The sequence below is a fragment of the Camelus ferus genome, chromosome 18, assembly GCF_009834535.1.
Source record: "Camelus ferus isolate YT-003-E chromosome 18, BCGSAC_Cfer_1.0, whole genome shotgun sequence".
Lineage (NCBI taxonomy): Eukaryota > Metazoa > Chordata > Mammalia > Artiodactyla > Camelidae > Camelus > Camelus ferus.
This window is the reverse complement of record NC_045713.1, coordinates 37,416,923-37,439,598: the sequence shown is the minus strand read 5'-3', so window position 1 is coordinate 37,439,598 and position 22,676 is coordinate 37,416,923. Positions and strand designations below refer to the sequence as shown.

General features: G+C 48.2%; 1 protein-coding gene across 1 annotated transcript in view; it reads right to left on the bottom strand.

Annotated features, from left to right (window-relative positions):
* Positions 1-1,954: 1,954 nt before the first annotated feature.
* LOC116657431 overlaps positions 1,955-22,676 on the bottom strand; it is a 515,932-nt gene continuing 495,210 nt past the window's right edge. The window contains exons 4-9 of the mRNA XM_032459477.1: positions 5,606-5,791; positions 5,168-5,256; positions 4,082-4,210; positions 3,236-3,975; positions 2,838-3,014; positions 1,955-2,250 (exon numbers count right to left, since the gene is read on the bottom strand). Coding sequence (XP_032315368.1) covers positions 2,192-2,250; positions 2,838-3,014; positions 3,236-3,975; positions 4,082-4,210; positions 5,168-5,256; positions 5,606-5,791 — 1,380 coding nt within the window. The 3' untranslated portion in view covers positions 1,955-2,191. The remainder of the gene's footprint in view (positions 2,251-2,837; positions 3,015-3,235; positions 3,976-4,081; positions 4,211-5,167; positions 5,257-5,605; positions 5,792-22,676) is intronic.

Here is a 22,676-nt window from a genome sequence, read left to right as displayed (position 1 = left end):
CATGAGCAAGTTGCTTAGTTTCTCCATGTCTGAATTTCAAGGCCATAATCAGAGGACCTATATCATGGGGCTGTTTTGAATATTGATAATATCACATATCTAAAGCTGAACAGGACCTGGTACTTAAGCTCTGAGATGTTAGCAAATGTTATTTTTAAAATGTTATAGCTACTTTTAGCATTGAAGAGAATCTATCAGATTTGTGATTTCATTAAATTTTACAAGTTCCATTCAATATATACACTCATTTAAAAATTGGAGCAAACACATTTGTAAAAGTGTAAGTTTTGGTTTATTAGTTATGAAAGTAGTATACAGTTTTTAATGTTTCTTTCTTAGAGAAATGTTGATTAATAGCCATAGATTGAGTAATCAGAGGTCAAAGAAGATGTAAATACGAGTATTCTTTGTAGTTTGGTGCAGCCATTATGAAAAGCAGCATGGAGATTCCTCAAAAAACTAATAATAGACTTACCATATGATCAAGCAATCCCACTCCTGGGCATACATCCAGAAGAAACTCTAATTCAAAAAGATACATGCACCCCAATGTTCATAGCAGCACTATTTACAATAGCCAAGACTTTAAAGCAATCTAAATGTCCATCAACAGATGACTGGATAAAGAAATTGTGGTCTATATATACAATGGAATACTATTCAGCCATAAAAAGAATGAAATAATGCCATTTGCAGCAACACGGATAGACCTGGAGATCATCATTCTAAGTGAAGTCAGACAGAGAAAGAAAAACGCCGTATGATATCACTTATATGTATAATCTAAAAAAAAAAAAAAGACATAACGGAACTTATTTACAAAACAGAAAGGCTCATAGACAGAGGAAACAAGCTTATGGTTACTGGGGGGAAAGGGGGTGGGAAGGGATAAATTGGGAGTTTAAGATTTACAGATACCAACTACTCTATATAAAATAAATAAGCAAAGGTCCTACTGCATAGCACAGGGAACCATTTCTAATATCTTGCAGTAACCTATAATGAAAAAGAATATGAAAGGAATGTATGTATACGTATGACTGAAACATTATGCTGTACACCAGAAACTGACACAGCATTGTAAACTGACTATACTTCAATTTAAAAAAAAGATAAGTTTTTCTCCTCAGGCAAAAGGAATCTCTCCACAAGGCTTCCAGTCCTGCCCTGTGAGCCTCCTGTTACATATGCTCCCCCTTCCAGAAGCTGCTCCCTCCTCCAGGGCCCTGGGTTTGCTTTCCTCCTGCTTTCACAGGGCTTGAGGGCCGCTATCATCCCCACCTGCCTCTAGGTTGTTAGCCTCTCCCTCCCCCAGCATCACACCTGGCCCACCATCCCATCCTATTCTACTGAGGGAAATAAAAGCATTGTTGACTCAATGCCCTCTCCATCACCAGCTATTTCTCTGTTCCCCACCTCTACAAAAATACAAAAATTCTGCTTATCAAGCACATTCACCAGATATATTCCACACGTGTTTCCATTTAAGTTCTTCAATTCCCTTCAAACTGGCTTCAAAGAGCTCATAGCTGCAGCTGAATTGTTCCTGAAAAGCTAGCAGAGAGCCGGAGTACCCCAACCGAGGAACAGCTGTTGGCCTTCACCTGCCTGGACTGCTGGGCTGTACCCCGTAACAGGCATCTTGCTCCCTGAAGCTCCCTGCTCTTTCCGGTGGGGACCCAGGCAGGAAAGGTGAGCTTGATTCCAGAGCCAAGGTATTGCGGACTCCTCCAGAGATTCCATCACCCCCTTCCCTAACACTCTGAGGAGCTGAAAACACTTTTTGAAACTTTTTTTTTTTTTTTTGGCCTTTTCCCATTATAACCTGGAAAGAACACTGATCAACACAAACCAATGGGTCATTCTCTCTCTTGCCTTCTGAGACCACCTGCACTCTCTATGGAGTGTGTATCTCTCTAAATAAACTTGCTTTCACTTTAAAAGAAACAAAGACAAAACCAATAAAGATAATTTATTATAAAACCACTGAAACTTTCCTTAAAAGCTCAAGCTTGCAATAACTTGAAGGTGACAGAATTAAGGATGGTGGTCTCCACACCCATCGTCATCTGCATCTTTCATAGCGCCTTAGCCTCCTGGCCTCTATCCCCCAGCAATGCCGTCCCTGTGGTGAGGTCCGCCATGAGCCGACTTCTGGATAAGGATAAGGGATTCAGGACCGGTCCCAGCCTTAAACCGAGCGTCCGGAGGCCCGCGCAGAATTTAGCAGCCGTCTGGTCCGAGCTCTGGCTAAAAAGAAAGCAGCTGGTTGGGTGCAGGCTTTGAGGAGACGACCCTAGAGCGATGGTTTTCAAACTCTGGTGTGTAACAGAATTAGCTGCAGGGCGTGTTAAAACACAAATTACTTGGTCCCATCCCCAGTTTCAGATTCCGTGGGTCAGGGTGGGCACCCGAGTTTGCAGTTCTAACAAGCTCCCAGGTGATGCTGATCCTGCTGGTCCTGGGACTACGCTTGGAAATCCGCTGTCCTAGTTATCTAAGTGGTAGGGCAGGCCCACAAGAGACTCTGCGGAGGACATCCCCTAAAAGTGCTGCTCCGACATCCCTCCAGGACCCTCGCCCAGAGTGCACAGATGTGCTAGATTTTCACCTTTGGGTCCTGCCCCTGTCTCCTTCCCAAACTCTTCTCGCTCTCCCGGCTCGGGAGCTGGGACACACACCCAGGGACTTTTAAGACTTGGTGGCTGTTTTCGAAACTGTCCCAGGCCCTGAGACTAAGGAACTGGAATGAGCCGCAAAGATGCGGCAAGCAAGTCCACCTTCCCGGGCTCCTGGGCGGAGGAAGCATTCCCTGCTGGGACCCCTGGAACTCCTACCTCGGTTTTCGCGGATCCGAAGCTGGAAAGACACCGCCACGATGAGGAGCATCGTAAGATGCTGGTAGAAGGGCGGCCCAATAATGAAGATCAGGACTCCGCATCCTGGGACCGCGCTCACCACGAGTAAGACCCCGAACCACCGGTGGAGAGCCGTCATCAGTTCGCCGTCCGGGCCTGGGGAGGGGAGGAGAGGGGTGCTGAGCCTCGGGCCCCAGGTTCACGAAGGGAGGGGGCCATCGGGGTCGGAGTCCGCCCAGACTGGCCCACGGAGCGTCCAGGATTCCAGGAAACTTCGGGGGCACTGACAGAGCCCCACCCGTGAGAAGTAACGTGGGCGGCATCGGACCGGATGCCACCCGCGGACATCCAAGGGCGCTGGCTCCGGGCTAACTCACCGAACAACACGGGAAGCATCCACAGCTCCACGTAAAGGATCTCTGGGTTGTAACTGTCGTCTGGAATCTGCCTCAGACTTAGGGCACGACGAAGCCCCGGGCGCCGGTGGGGCACCGGGAGCAGCATCTGCCAGGGCGCAGGAGGGAGGGAGGGAGCTGGGGAGGGCGGCTGCTCACGGCTCCGGCTCCGGCTCCGGCCCCGCCCCTTCCGCGCGCCCAGACCCGCATCCCACCGCAGCCGCCGCGTCCCTCCGCAGCCGCCGCGTCCCTCCGCCCCGCCGCCCCTCCGAACCAGCGGTTCCGGAACAGGGTTGCTGTCCGTCACCGACTCTGCCGTCTGAGGGCCCTGGAACACCCGTAGGCCCGCTAGGCTGAGTTTGCGAGGGTCTCTGGCCGGCTGCATAGCCATGTGCGCTGGGGCAGATCCGATGGCTCCTCGGGTGCCAAGCGGAGAGAATTTGGGAAGGGGGTCAGGGGAGGAAGCCGGGCGGCTGAAGAATGGAACCCACGCGGCCTCGGAGGACTCCACCGTCCTCGAAGCCTCCATGTCTTCTAGAAGGCCCTTCTCTCCAGGCTGAGGTCTCCCGCAGCCACAGCTGTAGGAACCACACCTGCCCACCTTGGGGGAACCTGCAGCCCGCGGAGCCGGGCGGTGGGACCCTGAGCCGCGCTCACTGAGTGCCTGCACCCACCATTCAAGACCTCTTTCCAGAAAACGGAAGCTCCAACACCTGAAACAACTTGTTTGGAGAGAGGAAATTTGCATGTGATGAAAATGGTCCTTGACCTCTTTGATCTTCCTCCCCAAAACATATAATCCCACTCTAATCTTGGCGAAAACCTTACACGACTTCCAGGAGGGGCAGCCTGTGCGCCTCAAAACTGTCAAGGTGATCAAAACCTATGCAAGTCTGGGAAGACGTGACAACCAAGAGGAGCCTAAGGAGGTGGTGAGATGACAGGCAATGTGGGGTCCTGCAACACAAAAGGGATAATTGGTTAAAAATAATAATAATAATTAAGGAAATGGGAATAAGTAGGGACTGTTTCATAGTAATGTGTCACTATTGTTGATTTTAACGATGATTAACAGTGTGTATAATACACTCTATAGAGGACTGTTAATGATAGGGAAAACTGAAAAGATACAGTGTGGAACTCTACTATTGGCTCCTTTTTTCTATAAATCTAACACTACTGTAAAAAGTTAAGATCTAGTAGTAAAATTAAATACAGCTGACCCTTGAACAACACGGGTTTGGACTGCACAGGTCCCCTTGTGCGTGGATATTTTCAGTAGTAAGTAGGCTTGGGAGTTGGCTGACTCCACAAATGCTGAGTGGCAGGTGGGGAGGAACCCGGTATACGGAGGGGTGACTGTAAGTTATCAGTGGATTTTCCACTGTGTAGTGGGTCGGTTCTCCTAATCCTGGTGATGTTCAAGGGTCAACGGTGAGCAGGAAATATTTACAAATGAAATGGTACATCTTTACCTTTAAAGTTTAGACTTTACCTCTAAACAATCTCAATGTAGGTAATATAATACAAACAAGATTACTGATTATTTTGAAGCTGAACAATAGACTGGGTTCATTACACTATTTCTCTACCTCCTTTTGGTCTGTTTTTCTTAATAGAAAGTTTAATAGAAAGGAATGAGTTAAATCTATATGCCCAGATATGGGAAAGGAAAAAAGAAGTCTGAGAGTATGTTACGAAGATTAGTTAGAAAGGGGAATATTATTTGTCATGTTATCCTTCCATACTGTGTATATTTGTATGTGCATATTTAAAATGCAACATTAATTGAATAACTTCCGACAAAGGAAGTCTATTCAAACGACAATGACATTTTTAGTCAATCCTCCAATCTCAAGGTATCTTTTTTTAATCCCTTAAACAGAGTAACAGGCTTCTGTGTAATAGGCAGACCATAAATCCTGTGAGTCTCCCGCCTTCTGTTTTAGCAGCGCGGTTGGTTTACCCAGCACATGACGGGAACAGTGTGGAATGCACACCCACTGCATTAAAAAGAAAAATCACCTCTTGTTTCAGGAAAAGTTTTGTTTTAAATAAAATACATCCTTTATAGATGCAAAGGGAAAGTAAATCTTCCCACCTGCCAGTCTCCTAAAATGTGATCCATGAAGGTGATAATGAAATCCGGGGAAATATTTAATTTATTTCTATTTTTTAAAATATTTTTAACAGAGGTACTGGGGATTGAACCCAGAACCTCATGCATGCTAAGCACGTGCTCTACCACAGAGCTGTACCTTCTCCCATCTGGGGAGATATTTTAATAAATGAAAAAGTCCACCAAAGAGGGACATTTACACAGACTAAAGCTGCCCAGGAGGATGAAAGTACCAGGGAGGTAGGGGTGTTTTTGTTGTTGTTGGTAGTTGATGTTGTTCTTTTTGCTTTGCTTTTGTCTCGTAGCAGACCACCGTCCACAGTGGCTGTTGCCCTTCTGTGGAGCCAAGGTTTTAAGCAGCTGTTGTACCGGGAAGCCCTTGAACTAGCCGGAGTCCATTCCCCAGGTGACAATTCTTCCTATATACAAGAAAAAGGGTTTGATAAACACAACTAGAAGAGCGGGACATTAAGTGTGGGGCCGTGCGCTCCCTTCTAAAAGAGAATGTACTCAGCTTGCATCCCACAGGGCAGAGGGCAGAGGGATGAGGAAATGACATGTCCTTCAGAATCTTTAACTTGCTCAGGGGGAGGGTATAGCTCAGCGGTAGAGCACATGCTTAACATGTATGACGTCCTGGGTTCGATCCCCTGTACCTCCATTAAATAAATAAATAAGTACACTTAATTACCTCCGCCCCAAAAATTTCTTTTTAATCTTTCACTTGCTCTATTCGTGATCCTGTTGACCACTTTGTAATGTTCTGTTTGTTTTGGTTTGGTTTTTGGTACGGGAAGGTAATTAGGTTACTTATTCATTCATTTATTTATTATGTTTTTTAATGGCAGTACTGGGGATTGAACCCAGGATCTCAGCATGCTAAGCATGCGCTCTACCACTTGAATTATACCCTCCACTTTTCTACTTTGTGATGTTTTTATTAGCACGTAAAGAAAAGCAGCACATCAGTGCCCTGAACAAGAGATAAACTGTTCTTTGAATGTAATCCCTTTCTCAGGAATGAGATGAGAAGCAGTTTCCTCACCCCCCAGGGATCTGTAACCAGGCTATGTCCGTGGGCTTGGCCATCAACCAGCCTCTCTTCTCAATCTACTGCTAGAAAGAAGAGACAGGGCTGCGACTTTCTAAATTCTCAGACAATTCAAGTCAATAAAGAGGGGAGGGTATAGCTCGGTGGTAGAGTGTCTGCTTAGCATGCACAAGGTCCTGGATTCAGTCCCTAGTACTGCCATTAAAAATGAATAAATAATCCCACTCCTGGGCATATATCCAGAGAAAACTCTAATTTGAAAAGACACATGCACCCCAATGTTCACAGCAGCACTATTTACAATAGCCAAAACATATAAACAACCTTAAATATCTATTAACACATAAATGGATAAAGAAGTGGTATACGTATATAGTGGAATACTACTCAGCCATAAAAAAGTAAATAAAATAATGCCATTTACAGCAACATGGAGGGACCTGAAGATCATCATTCTAAGTGAAGTAAGTCAGAAAGAAAAAGAAAATCCCATATGATATCACTTGTATGTGGAATCAAAAAAAAAAAAGACACAAATGAACTTATTTACAAAACAGACAGACTCACAGACATAGAGAACGAACTTTTGGTTACCTAGGAGGAAAAGGGGTGGGAAGGGATAAACTGGGAGTTCGAGATTTATAGATACTGCTACTATATATAAAATAGATAAACAACAAGGTCCTACTGTAGAGCACAGGGAACTATATTCAGTAGCTTGTAATAACCTATAATCAAAAAGAATCTGAAAAAATATATGTATGTATATGTATGACTGAAACATGCTGTACACCAGAAACTGACACATTATAAACTGACTATACTTCAATAAAATAGAATGCAAAATAATAGAAAAGTAAATAAGCAAACAAAATTACTCCCCCCTACCAAATAAAACCTCACTAGCAGGGGACTGTGAAACCAATGTGAGTAATATCTGATTATTACCAAATATTCTGAGTGTCAAATAAAAGGATTTCATCAAATCTGGTTTTGAACAACATGTCAATAAAGTTCTCAATCTTAGACTCACAGCTATTTTAAAAGACAAATCAATCAGTTTAGGACCTGGTAAAGAAAAGGAGGTGTTCTTGACCTCTGGCTACAGAGTCTCCTAAACCATCTTGGACAACTGAGGGAAGGAGCTGCCTGCACCCAGAACCACCCCCACCCCCACCCCAGGCTCTGAGCACAGCTGTGAGATTCCTCTCAAATAATGGTAGTTGTTTATATATATATATATATATGTATATATATATATATTTTATTGAAGTCTACTCAGTTTACAATGTTGTGTAGGTTTCTGGTGTCCAGCACAATAGTTCAGTCATATAGGAACATACATATATTCATTTTCATATTCTTTTTCACTGTAAGTTACTACAAGATATTGAATATAGTTCCCTGTGCTATACAGTATGAACTTGTTATCTATTTTATATATAGTAGTTAGTATCTGCAAATCTCAAACTCCCATTTATCCCTTCCCTCCCTCTTCCTACCCCCACCCCCATAACCAGAAGTTTGTTTTCTGTGTCTGTGAGTCTGTTCCTGTTTTGTAGATAAGTTTCTTTGTCTTTTTTTTAGGTTTCACATATAAGTGATACCATATGGTATTTTTCTTTCTCTGGCTTACTTCACTTAGAATGACATTCTCCAGGTCCATCCATGTTGCTGAAAATGGCATTATTTTGTAATGGTAGTTATGCTGAAACATGATCAGTAGGTGAACTTGGAAGTTCTCTTCTTTCATTTTTCCCGTTTACCTACTTGGTCATCTGTAGGGAATGTTTTTGTTTGTTTGTTTTAACTAAAAAAAATTTTTTTATGTGGGGAATGTTAAGATGAAGACTGCTTTGGAAAAGTGTCCCCAGAATTATAAGACAAAGGCCACTGTACCTCTTAATTGTGACACCAGGAATAGGGTGCACAGGAAGCTGCAGAAATAAGATTCTAGCTCCGTCTAGTAGACAAAAATACGTTTACCTCCTGAAATTAGAAACTTGCCGAACTTTAGAAAGATGTGAACATTCTGAACAGAAGATGGGGAAGGAGGTATCTGTCCATTTGTTGGATTAAAAAGGCACTGGGAGACACATGGTAAGTGCTGGAGAGGGTGTGGAGAACAGGGAACCCTCCTGCACGGCTGGTGGAAATGCAGTGTGGTGCAGCCACTGTGGAAAATAGTATGGAGGTTCCTTAAAAAACTAATAGACTTACCATATGATGCAGCAATTCCATGCCTGTGCATATATCAGGAGGAAACTCTAATTTGAAAAGATACATGCACCCCAGTGTCCATAGAAGCACTATTTACAGTAGCCAAGAGCTGGAAGTAACCTAAATGCTCATTGACAGATGACTGGATAAAGAAGAAGTGGTATATATATACATGATGGAATACTACTCAGCCATAAAAAGTAATAAAATAATGCCATTTGCAGCAATGTGGGTGGACCTAGAGATTATCATAGCAAGTGAAGTCAGTTAGAGAAAGACAAATCCCTTATGATATCACTTATATGTAGAAAAAAATGACACAAATGAGCTTATTTATAAAACAGAAACAGACTCACAGACATAGGAAACAAAATTAAAGTTACCAGGGGAAAGAGGGGGACATAAACTGGGAGTTTGAGATTAGCAGATGTCAACTACTGCATGTAAAATAGATATTATATAAACGACTGTATGTAAAACAACAAGGTCCTACTGTACAGCACAGGGAGCTACATTAAACAGCTTATAAGAGCCTAAAATGAAAAAGGATATGAAAAGGAATGTGTATATTCATATGTGTATGTGTAACTGAATCACTGTGCCGTCCACCAGAAATTAATATGACATTGTAAATCAACTATACTTCATTTTTTTAAAAAGGGGTAGTGAGCAGAATAAGATAATCAAATGTTTAGTCTTGGGGGCTTTGGGAGATGACTCGGGCTTGCAGTGATTAAGCGGTCTTGCAGATATGCTGTGGGCTGAGGGAGATCATGCGGGCTTGGGGAGATGATGTGAGCTTGGGGAGATCATGTTGGCTTGGGGAGATGATGCGGGCTTGGGAAATGATGCAGGCTTGGGGAGATAATGTACATTTTGGGAGATTTGGGCTTGAGAAGATGATTGAGCTTAGGGAGATAATGCGGGCTTAGGGAGATGATGTGGGCTTGAGAAGATGATGCGGACTTGGGGAGGATATGTGGGCTTGGGGACATGTTTGCTTGGGGCAATAATGCAGGCTTGGGGAGACTATGCGGCTCCGGGAGGTGACATGGGCGTGCGTAAATGGTGCAGGCTCACAGATACTACGCTGACTTGGGAACATGATGCGGGCTCGGCTAGATGATGCGGGCTTGGGGAGATGATGCGGTCTTGCGGAGATGATGTGGGCTTGGGGAGATGATTGGGTTCGGGAGATGACGCGGGCTTGGGGAGATTATGTGGGCTTGGGGAGACTATGTGTCTTGCGGAGTTGGTTGCTTGGGGAGATAATGCGGGCTTGGGGAGATGATGCAGCTCCGGGAGATGACACGGGTGTCCGTAAATGATGCAGGTTCGCAGATACTTCACCGACTTGGGAACGTGATGCGGGCTCGGCTAGATGATGCGGGCTTGGGATATGATGCAGGCTTGGGGAAATGATGTGCCTTTTGGGAGATGTGGGCTTGGGGAGATGATGTGGGCTTGGGGACATGATGCGGGCTTGGGGACATGATGCGGGCTTGGGGAGATGTGGGCTTGGGGACATGACACAGGCTCGGGGAGATGACGCGGGCTCGCAGACAGTTTTCGGGCTTGTGGACATGATGTGGGCTCACTGACATGACACGGGCTCTGGGACATGACGCCGCTCGGGGACACAAGACAGGTTCAGGGAAATGACGTGGACTTGGAGAGCTGATGTGGGCTTGGGAAGATGTGGGTTTGGAAAGATGTGGGCTTGGAGAGATGATTCAGACTTGGGGAGATGATGTTGGCTTGGGGATATATTGGCTCGGGGAGATGACGTGGGCTCAGGGAGATGACCCCGGCTCGTGGAGATGATGTGGGCTCCCTGATACGGCATTGGCTCGGGGATATGCCACGGGCTCGAGGACATGATACCAGCTCGGGGAGATGACGTGGGCTCAAGGAGATGATGGGTGCTTAGGGAGTTGATGCTGGCTTGCAGACATTTTTCAGACTCGCAGACATGACTTGGGCTCGCTGACATGACGTGGGCTGGAGGACATGACACCGGCTCAGGTTCACGACACGGGTTCAGGGAGATGACTTCGGCTTGGGGAGTGATGCAGGCTTGGGAGATGATTGGACTGTGGGAAATGACTCGGGCTTGGGGTGATGAAGCGGTCGTGCAGATACGCTGTGGGCTCAGGGAGATGATGCAGGCTTTGGGAGATGACGTGGGCTTAGGAGATCATGTGGGCCTGGGGAGTTGATGCGGGCTTGGGGAGATGATGTTGGCTTGGCGTGATGATGCGGGTCTGTGCAAATGATGCAGGCTTGCAGATACTACTCGGCTTGGGGACATGACACAGGCACGGCTAGATGATGTCGGCTTGGGAAATGATGCGGGCTTGGGGAGATAATGTGCCTTTTGGGAGATTTTGCCTTGGGAAGATGATGCGGGCTTGAGGAGATGATTGGGCTTGGGGAGATGATGTGGACTTGGGGAGATGATGTGGGCTTGGGGAGATGATGCGGGCTTAGGGTGATGAGGTCGGCTTGGGTACATGTGGGCCTGGAAACATGATGCGGGCTTGGGGAGTCGATGTGGGCTTGGGGAGATGATGTGGGCTTGGGAGATCATGCGGGCTTGGGGAGATGATTTGTCTTGGGGACATGATGCGGGCTTGGGGAGTCGATGCGGGCTTGGGGAGATGATGTGGGCTTGGGGACATGATGCGGGCTTGGGGAGATGTGGGCTTGGGGACATGACACAGGCTCAGGGAGATGATGCGGGCTCGCAGAAAGTTTTTGGGCTTGTGGACATGATGTGGGCTGACTGAGACGACACGGGCTCTGGGACATGACGCCGGCCGGGGGACACAACACAGGTTTAGGGAGATGACATGGACTTGGAGAGCTGATGTGGGCTTGGAAAGATGTGGGTTTGGAAAGATGTGGGCTTGGAGAGATGATTCAGACTTGAGGAGATGATGTTGGCTTGGGGAGATGTTGGCTTGGGGAGATGACGTGGCTTGGGGAGATGATGCGGGCTTAGTGAGATGATGCGGGCTTGGGGAGATGATGTGGACTTGGGGAGATGATTGGGCTTCGGGAGATGACATGGGCTTGGGGAGACTATGTGGCTTGGGGAGATGTTTGCTTGGGGAGAGAATGCGGGCTTGGGGAGATGATGTGGCTCCGGGAGATGACATGGGCGTGCGTAAATGATGCACGCTCGCAGATACTACGCCGACTTGGGAACATGATGCGGGCTCGGCTAGATGATGCGGGCTTGGGAAATGATGCAGGCTTGGGGAGATGATGTGCCTTTTGGGAGATGTGGGCTTGGGGAGATGATGTGGGCTTGGGGACATGATGCGGGCTTGTGGAGACTATGTGCTCTAGGGGAGTTGATGTGAGCTTGGGGAGATCATGTTGGCTTGGCGAGATGATGCGGGACTGTGTAAATGACGCGGGCTTTCAGATATTACGCTGGCTTGGGGACATGACACAGGCTCGGCTAGATGATGCGGGCTTCGGAAACGTTGCGGGCTTGGGGAGACGATGTGGGCTTGGGGAGACTATGTGGGCTTGGGGAGATGTTTGCTTGGGGCAATAATGCAGGCTTGGGGAGACTATGTGCTCTAGGGGAGTTGATGTGAGCTTAGGGAGATCATGTTGGCTTGGCGAGATGATGAGGGCCTGTGTAAATGATGCGGGCTTGGGGAGATAATGTGCCTTTTGGGAGACATGGGCTTGGGGAGATAATGCGGGCTTGGGGAGATGATGCGGTCTTGCGGAGATGACGTGGGCTTGGGGAGATGATTGGGTTCGGGAGATGACGCGGGCTTGGGGAGATTATGTGGGCTTGGGGAGACTATGTGTCTTGCGGAGTTGGTTGCTTGGGGAGATAATGCGGGCTTGGGGAGATGATGCGGCTCCGGGAGATGACACGGGTGTCCGTAAATGATGCAGGTTCGCAGATACTTCGCCGACTTGGGAACGTGATGCGGTCTCGGCTAGATGATGCGGGCTTGGGATATGATGCAGGCTTGGGGAAATGATGTGCCTTTTGGGAGATGTGGGCTTGGGGACATGATGCGGGCTTGGGGACATGATGCGGGCTTGGGGAGATGTGGGCTTGGGGACATGACACAGGCTCGGGGAGATGACGCGGGCTCGCAGACAGTTTTCGGACTTGTGGACATGATGTGGACTGACTGACACGACACGGGCTCTGGGACGTGATGCCGGCTAGGGGACACAACACAGGTTCAGGGAGATGACGTGGACTTGGAGAGCTGATGTGGGCTTGGAAAAATGTGAGTGTGGAAAGATGTGGGCTTGGAGAGATGATTCAGACTTGGGGAGATGATGTTGGCTTGGGAGATGTTGGCTCAGGGAGATGACGCGGGCTCAGGGAGATGACCCGGGCTCGTTGAGATGATGGGAGCTCCTGGGTGGGCTGCAGAGAGGATACGGTGACTATGATCATGACCACGGCGATGACCAGAGCTGCCACTGGCTGTGGCCCGAGCACTAAGTGTTTTATGTGAATTAACTTATTGAAGCTTCACACAACCCCCGGGCCTGAGTCAGTTTTATCGTCTCCATTTTACAGAAGAAGAAATGGAAACACAGAGATTAAGCAGCTCACCCCACGCCACAAGGTGTGAGAGCAGTGGCGTGTGGATGCACGTGCACTGTCTGACTCCAGAGTCCAGCTCCCACTGCTGCCCCGAGCGCGCAGCGGCTGCCGGCCTCATGGCTGGGCCCAGCGCTCCCCGCAATGTGCTCGGACGACAGAGCTGTACAGACAGGGGGCGTTCGACCCTGCGGCCCCCTGCCCCCAGCCGGCCCCGTGCCCCTCCACTGCCCTACCCCGGGCCTCCACGGGGAGGGGCTCCCCCGTCAGGACATCCAGCCCCCGCGCACGGCAGGGCGAGGTGCACAGCGCAGACAGGAGGACGACAGATTCGGCAGGGAAGCGAATCTCTAAGTCCTGGAGCTCCAGGTCACCTGAGCCCCTGTCCGAGAGTTCTGGAAAATGGGCGATGTCTCCCACAGGGCCTGTTCTGAGAGACCGGAATCTTCTCTTCCACTTTCAGCAGACATCAGATGCTGGGGGGCTACAATTTCTAGAGAAACGGCGGGTCCTGATAGCGGGAATGGGGCCCCCAGGGCCAGTGAGGAATGAAAAGAGGCTGATCCCAACCTGCACACAGAGGCTGCCAGCAGAGCTTCTGAGCTGAGTTTCTGCAGGATCCCCCTTCATTTTCTTTCATCGAGATGGCTCTGGGGGGTGGAGTTTCCTGCAGCAGCAAAATCAGCTCCAGGAGATGCAGGGTGTGGTGGACGCGGCACTTGCTTTAGAATCAGGCAAAGCTGGGGCTGAATACCGTTTCCACCTCCCTGCTGGCTGTGCAACCCTGGGCAAGAAGCCTGACCTCTCTGAGCCTCAGCTTTCTTATCTACAGGATGGAGTGGGTGGTACCAGCACTAACTGCAGAGGCTGTCGAGATAAGGATGGAGGTGCCTCGGACTAGTACCCCGCTCTATTCCAGAAACAATGGCTTTCCCATGCCTGCATCAACACTCCCATTTTAAATCTGAACAAAGGCTTTATCTCTCACTTTATTGGGCAAATGGCTACCCAGTTCATTTGGGTCAGAGAAAGATCAAGCAATGGCTCAGCTGCACTCTCAAAGCTGGGCAAGTGCCTGAAGGAAAATGCCAGATGATTCGCATAGTGGGTCAGGCTGGGGGATTCTGGCCCTTCGGCATCCCAGCCAATAAAGACGGAAGGCTGATGGCAGAGCTGGCCAACAAACCCACCTGTCATCCTGGACACGGTACCCATCCCGGAGCCCCGGGTGTAAGGAGATCCAGGCAGACCTGAGCGAGGGCTGAACGGGCATCTGCAGGCCTGGGTTTGAATCCCAGCCTGCTCACTTAGGAGCTGTGAAGCCCCCGCCTCCATTACCTTGTGTGTCAATTGGAGATAACAATTCCACATTCCACGGGGCAGGGTGTTAGGAGGCCTTGAACTGGGCCTGCTCCTGCCTACCCTTCATGTTGACTCATCTCTGCTGACCCTTGGAACCCACTTTCCATCTCCCTCAACTCCAGCTCCTCTCTTAGATCTTAGAATTGTTCAGGGTCCTGTCTCTCCCATATCCCCAACACTAATCTCAATTTCTGCACAAAGCAGGCACTGACAGATAACATGCTGAATGATGTCACTTTTTCCAGGAAGCCTTCCCTGACTTCCCACCACCCCAGCCACACTGGGCAGCCCGTCCAGCCCCTAGGCTTCTCACCGTCCCAGGACTGACCCCTTGTCATCTTGTCTGTTCTGGGGACTCCTTGGGGCACAGACCTTGTCTGTCATACCCAGGGCCATATTCCCCACTCCCAGAGAAGCACGTGACACACAGTATGTCCTCAGTAAACTGCGGGCTGTCTGGGTGAACCAATGCACAAAGATGCCTGCACATCTAACGTACATTCTCTCAAACCCGCCGGGGTCTCCCCGTCCTAAGTTCTCCTCTTCGGGATGTTTCCTCTCCTGAACACTCCATGCTCCCCAGCTAAACCCACCTTCACACTGTGACGAATTCCATCTACAACGCAAACACTGAAGGTGGCTTCTCGTCCGTTTCCTGGGTTTTCCGTGTTCTCTGCAATGCACGGATATCGCCTCTGTTGAGAGGGTGGGAATGGGCAGGCCAGCTGGGGTGGGGGCCCCTTTGTTCCTTTTCTGTGAGCAGCCCTGGAGAAGGGGCCTCGGGTTGTAAATCCAGCCAAGCGTGGTTTAAGGAGAAGGTGCTGCACAGCTGATAGGTTTTTACAGCTGCCCGGTTACAAAGCCGAAGCATAAAGACTCCTCAGCCGCCTCCCGGGGCCTCAGCGGTCCCACGCCCGCCACCAGGTTGGGGTGGCCAGGCGGAGGGAGGAGGAAGGATGCTGTCTCCTTTGTGTCCCCCCACCCCCAAATACACTAAGTGCCCTTCGCCCTGCCCCCCCCGGCCCCAGTCTGCCGAGGGATTAGGGTTGCTTTAGGGGCCTGAGCAACGGTACCCCTGATCCTGTCCAAGTGTGAGATTCCCCCGAAGGGGAGAGGAGTCAGGCGTGTAAAGTCAAGCTCAGCAGAACCCTGGATCCAGGAAAGGCCCTCCCGGGGGAGGATGGAAGCCCTGACGCGCGTGGGACTCGCTATCCCGGAACCCAGAAACGGCCTCACACATGGCGCAGGCAGCACCAACCCAACCCAGGCCTGTACTTGTCACAACGTGTCCCAGACCCACAAACCAGAGGGCCCCCGGCCCCCAGCCCCCGCCCAGGAGGAGCCTGTGACAGTGAGGGTAGAGGGGGTCAGGAAGAGCCCTCCCCCGGAACGAGGGCCCCCAGCAACCTGCACGCGTGATGGGAGGGACCGGGTCCCACTGCTCGTCCAATATTGTTGAAAAAAACAGACCTGTGCCTCCCTTACATGTATAAATGGATCCAGCCACCTCCTCCTCCCGGGGGGCCATCTGTCCCTTCAGAATGACTTGCACGTCCTCCAGTCAGATCCCCAGCATGTGAACGTGGGGCTTTAATTCTCAGGGCACAGCTGGCTCTCCTCACTTCCCAGTTTCACTCTCGTCCCATCTCAGTCCTTCTGGATCGTCCCCCTGTGTCTTCATGGGACCCGGCTCTGGGGGTGTGGGCCTCATACCCACAGGCCACCTCTGCCTACAGATGCCTTCACTTCAGAGAACACACTGGCGTCCGTGCCTCAAGGCAGAATCTTCATTCTACAAATGAGAAAACTGAGGCCCAGGGAGGCCATGCAGCTTCCCCAGGATCACACAGCCAGTCACCCGTGAGGCCTGGCCACGCACAGTCGTCTCCAGGCCCAGTGCCATCACCTGTCATCACGCACAGCCCCTTACAACGATGCCACTCCAACCCCTGAGCTTTAAGCCACTGCCCCAATTTATCTTGGACCTGCTGTCCAACTGTCCCCATATGGACACACATACGTAGCCAGTAAAGGGCCCCAGTTTAGAGTGATGAAAATTGGGTCACTGGTAGGGAAGGTGACAGAACAAGGCTTGCCTGCGGTTCACACGGTGGATCACAGGGGCTCCCAGCTCCAACAAAGGCTCCCAAGCCTGGGGCCCAGGAGTTTCCTGGAAGCAAAGTCATCAACCGAGCCCTTGGCATGAGGCCACATGGACCCTGGGGGCCCCGCTGTCCTGCCAGATGTCCTGGCCTGATGGTCTCCTGGAGACGCAGTTCACCCTCTGGCCCAGTGCTGATCACAACCCTCTTGGAACATCTCAGGACTGCAGGAGACCGCAGGGCTGAGCTGGCTGTGCTGCCGCCCATGCCCGGCTCCAGCTCCTTGTGGCTGCACTACAGGATGCCCTTGGTGGTTAAAGGGCAGGGCTGGGATTGGGGTGGGTCAGAGCTGAAGGTCAAGGACCTCAGAGCCACCCATCCTGGAGCTTCCTCCCCTGGGATGCTGACAAGTGTGGACGGGTTGAGTGTGGCTCCCTTCACTTGGGGTTCCACTGCTCAGTAGAAAGATGAACATTGGACGGGACCTTTCTGAGTCTCAGGTGCACCTAACATGTCACCTCAGCCCACCTTTGAGGAGACCCCCAAGAGTCCTCTGGCCCTGATCTACAGCGGAAGGTATGGAGGCACAAGAGGGGCCACGGCAGGTCAACTGCACATGGGCAGTGGACGCAGTGGAAGGCTGGCCCCAGGGTGACCCAATCCTTCTCTGTGACTTTCCACTCTGCAGATGTAAAGCACCAGGGACAAAGCATGGAGGGAGGAGCCTCGAAGGGAAGGAGTGGGAATTAGAAGAACACTCCCTTATACCATACACAAAAATAAACTGAAAATGAATTCAGGACTTAAACATTAGGCAAGACACAATTAACCTCCTAGAAGAAAACATAGGCAAAACCATCTCATATACATCTCAGCAATGTTCTCCTCGGGCAGTCCATCTAAGCAATAGAAATAAAAGCAAAAATAAACAAATGGGACCTAATTAAACTAACAAGCTTTTGCACATCAAAGGAAACCATAAGCAAAACAAAATGACAACCTATGGAATGGGAGAAAATATTTGTGAAAGATGAAACTGACAAGGGCTTGATCTCTGGAATATATAAACAGCTCATATGACTTAATAAGAAAAAAATAAACAACCAAATCCAAAACTTGGCAGAAGACTCACAAGCAATTCTCCAAGGAAGAAATACAAATGACCAATAGGCACATGAAAAAATGCTCAGTATCACTAATTATCAGAGAAATGCAAACCAAAAGTACAAAAAGGTATCACCTCACACCAATCAGTATGGCCATCATTCAGAAGTCCACAAATGAGAAATGCTGGAGAGGCTACGGAGAAAAGGGAACCCTCCTACACTGCTGGTGGGGTTGCAGTTTGATGCAGCCACTGTGGAAAACAGTATGGAGATTCCTCAAAAGACTAGGAATAGACTTACCATATGACTCACTAATCCCACTCCTGGGCAGATATCCACAAGGAACCCGAATTCAAAAACACACCTGCATCCCAATGTTCATAGCAGCACTATTTACAATAGCCAAGACATGGAAACAGCCTAAATGTCCATCAACAGATGACTGGATAAAGAAGAGGTGGTATATTTATACAATGGAATACTACTCTGCCATAAAAAGGATAAAATAATGCCATTTGCAGCAACATGGTTTGATCTAGAGATTGTTATTCGAAGTGAAGTGAGTCAGAAACAGGAAGAAAAATACCATATGATATCACTCATATGCGCAATCTAAAAAAAAGACACTATGAACTCATCTACAAAACAGAAACATACTTGCAGACTTAGTAAACAATCTTATGGTTACCAGGGAAACCGGGTGAGAAGGGATAAATTTGGGAGTTTGAGATTTACAAATGCTAGCCACTGTATGTAACAACAGAATTTACATATAGTGGTTTCTGTATAGCATAGAAATCTACGTTCAGTATCTGGTCATAACCTCTAAAGGAAAAGCGGCTACAGCCACCAACTGACGGAAGCAAGGTTAGAAAGGAGAGCTGTTACCCTAGGCCAGAGCCCAGTCCTCCTAAAGTCCCTGTCTGCCGCTGACGCTGCCCCCTGACCGCGCTGCGCCCTCCTCCCAGGAGCAGCCTACCATGAAGACGTGGGTCCTGCGAGGCAGAGGCGAGGCCGCTCCCAAGATAGGCCTGGGGGAAGACGGGAGCAAGGCCACCTGCTCCTCCTGGGGCAGCACCCCTCCCCGCAGCCGCCCCCTGAACACACCGCGCCTGCCTCCCGGGAGCCCACTGACCTGGAAACAAGTGTCCTGCGAACCTGGGGCAGCGGCGAGAAGAGGGGAGCTGCCCCTGGTGAGCTGGTCGATTTCTCCCCGTCATCCCCGCGGCAGGGCCTGGGGGCGGCCTCTGCTGCCCCAGGCACGTCCCCAGGTCAGCCTGCTCCCAGGACGCGGGCGCCATGCGGTCAGAGGCGGCAGCGGCGGGTTTAGGGATCTGCCTATGCGAGCCTGTGGATTTGCTTCTAACTCCTCCGCAGCCTGCCCTGGGCTCGTCCTGTGCTACCCAGGTTCTCAGGACTCAGGTGACAGGTCATCCTGCTCCTGGAAGGCGGGCGCTGCGCCGTCAGGGGGCTGCGGAAGCATTGGCGGGATTGGGGCTGCTCTGAGCGAGCGCGGGGATTTGCTCCCATTTCCCGCTGTCGTCGCCCCCGTCCCCGCACACTGGCCGCACCGCGCCCGCCTCCCAGGAGCAGACTGACCTGTCACCTGCGTCCCGCGAACCTGGGGAAGCAGAGGCCGCACCCAGGACAGGACGCAGGAGAGATGGGAGCAAACCCACAGGATCACAGAGGCAGACCCCTCTCCCCACCGCCGCCTCCGATGCCGCGGGCCCCGCACCCTGACAGCACCGCGTCTGCCTCCCAGGGGCAGGCTGACCGCCAGACGTGCGCCCCGCGAATATGCGGAAGCAGAGGCCGCCCTAGTCCACACCCGACTGTCCTTTTTGACTGGATCACCACATCCTGTTGATTCTTATTTTGTGGCTGGCTTTATTCCTTTGGTAATGATGTAAGTTTAAAACCTAAAGCTCTAATCTGTTCTTCAAAACAATGATCCGTACATATACAGACTTAAAAAATGTGCAGTATTTTGTATATATGTGTCTACATGCACTATAATGTGTATGTGCAGTCAAACTGTAATAATTCTACCTGATAAAACTGGAAAAAATAATTAAGTACATGGATAAAGCTGATAAACCAGAGAATTCTACCTTTGGCTTGAGAAGTATTAAACTGAAGAGAAGAAGAAACCATTCTTTTTGGCATCAATATTACTGTCTTCAGAAAACTCACTTAAATGAACATTGAGGAACGGGGGTTCAGCAGAGAGAGGAATGTCCGGCTTATAAAAATCCCTCAGAGTGATGTCATATGACAAAGAGGCAACTGAAAGGAGGATTCCAAGGACACAAGAAAAGACCTAGTAGAGGCCAGCTGGGTAAGATCACATTTTAAAATATTCCATGGATGTCTTGGAGTTAGACAACATGAAACTAATGAGAGTCACAACCAAGGCCAGTCCAGATACATGAGTGGAGACTGGTTCCATAGAGAGTGGAATTTTGTAAGTGTTAGGATGGTCCAAATAGAATGTATTGCCCTAAAAATGTAAGAATTGGTGAATTTCCTGTCATGGGTTGTGACCAAGGAGAAAGTGAGAATTTCAGAAATATTGCAGAAGAGATTAACTCAGTAGTTAGAATAGATTTTAATTAGTGTTATTTCTTAATTCTAAGGTTTCATTTTATCTTTAAAGTGAGTGTCTGAACCCAATATACTTTTCCAATTTTCTTCAAATTTGCCTCAAATTTGTCCATATGGCTATTTGAATTAAGTGTTGGAAACTTCTAGACACTCAGGCGCATCTTCCTTCTTCACTTTCTGTCTACTGATCAGCATGTCCATTAGGAACATGTTTTCATCGCTCAGCTGTAACTTCACCGCCCAGCCCTCGCAGCAGCTGGCCTTTTGGAGTGAGCCTGAGATGGAATCTTTCACTATTTTGCTTTGCTCCTGAAGCCTCCACTTACAAGAAACTGTGTCCAGAATAATTTATTTTAATTAGTGGCCGGTCAACTCAGGGAGGCCTACTTAAAACAAGTCATTCTAGATGTGCACTTGATAATTTAAAGCCACGTGTGTATCCAATGTCCTGAGACAGGAAGAGAGAATAATTTCTAATAATGAAATCACTGATGGTTAGAATGATTCTAGCAGCGGACGGCCTGTCCTCATAGTGTCTCCTGGGATTCTTTGTTTTCTACTTTTGACAATCAGAAAAAGTCATGTTTCTTCTTCAAAAGAAGCTGTAGAGCTGTTTAACTTCTGCTTATTGAGTCTGCTTGTCTAGTTGGTTACAAATAGGTGTAGGTGTGACATTTGTTTGACTCCTGTGTGCATTGAGAAGTCTGAAATAGTGTAAGAACAAAGTTTCTATTCACTGAGACTAGCTTTTTTAAACTTTTTAATTAGGTAGGTTATTCTTTTTTAAATATTGCCTCTTTGAGTGGTGAAGCAGTTGCTTTGAGCAGCAGTAGGGCACACAAAGTGCCTGGCTGGCCTGTCCTTTTACAGAGTAAGGGGCGGAGAAGAGCAAGCTTAGAACTGTCATCAGACTTCTGAGTAAATATCTTAAGAATGAAGACAGTCTGATGATCAGAATGACGATGATGACAGCAGGGCCACCATGGTAAGTATAGATCTGAGATAAAATAGAACCCCCCATCCCTTTTTTTGGTTTAGTGCTGCATTTGGTTGTAGGACAAAGAAAAATGTAAAATTGAATAAGAAGTAGGATCTAGAAGGTAACAAAATGATGGCACCAATTAAAAATAAAATCCATCCTGTACTTTCTGCTCAATTAGCTGTAACATAACCTTTGTCAAAAAAGGAAGATTTCATCTAATTTCATTCAGGGTATTTGCATATGCCAAGCATTGTTCTAATTTCTTTACAAATATTAGTACAGTTAATCCTCATAGCAATTCTGTGAAGTAAGTTCTAATGTCATTATCCCTGTTTAACAAATCAGAAAGTTAAGGCCCAGAGCAGTTACTGGATTTACCCAAAGTGGCAAAGCTTTTGTACGTAGTAGAAACAGGATCTAATTCAGGCAGTCCAGTTCCATAGTCGATGCTGTCAACTGTGCGGCATCTTTATCTGATTAACTCAGAAACTTTTTAATGCATGCATATTAAAAAAGCATTTATGAATTTGGATTGCACTGAGAGTAATGGAGTATTGGGGACCCACTAAGTAGTAGCTCCCATAGAGTATATTTGTTGGAAAATCATGTATATAAGGATGACTGGATGTTCACACAATTTAGATTCCAGCCTATTCAGATTTAAAATACAAGGACAGTAAAAGGTTCATCAGCTTGAAATTAGTTTTTAAGTGATGTCAGGGCATTTCAAGTCAATTTGAAAGGATTAAGGGATAATATGGATTTGCCAAGTACTTTGAGATACCAAGGAACCATGAGGGCACTTGTAGGATTACACAGGATATTTAACAGCTCTAAATCTAGCTCTGAGTTTTTAATTCTTTGCTTTAACTTTTGAAACTAACTTTACTGAATGAAATGGTGGCTATACTAGTTAGTAAAGCAGAAGTTACAAGTCTGAACGCTTACAAGTATGAAGTGGTGATATTTTGAGCCATATGACGCTGTGGACTGCTTTCAGGTGTCCCTTTAGGATGCCACAGAGAGAACAGGGTTGGGAGCCTGGAAAATTGACAGAGTTCTGCAGCCCCAACCCTCACTTCAAACAGAATGGCCATGCTGTTACCTCTTTTACAAAGTCAGCTTTTATGTAATAGTTTGTTTGAACAAAGGGTTCTACACCTTAAAAGCTCTTAAACAATTCTGAACATAATGTAATTAAATTTTCATTCATTAAAGTTTCATTTAATCAACAGTCACTAAGGTTATACATTCACACCCATTAGGGTGACTATTATTTT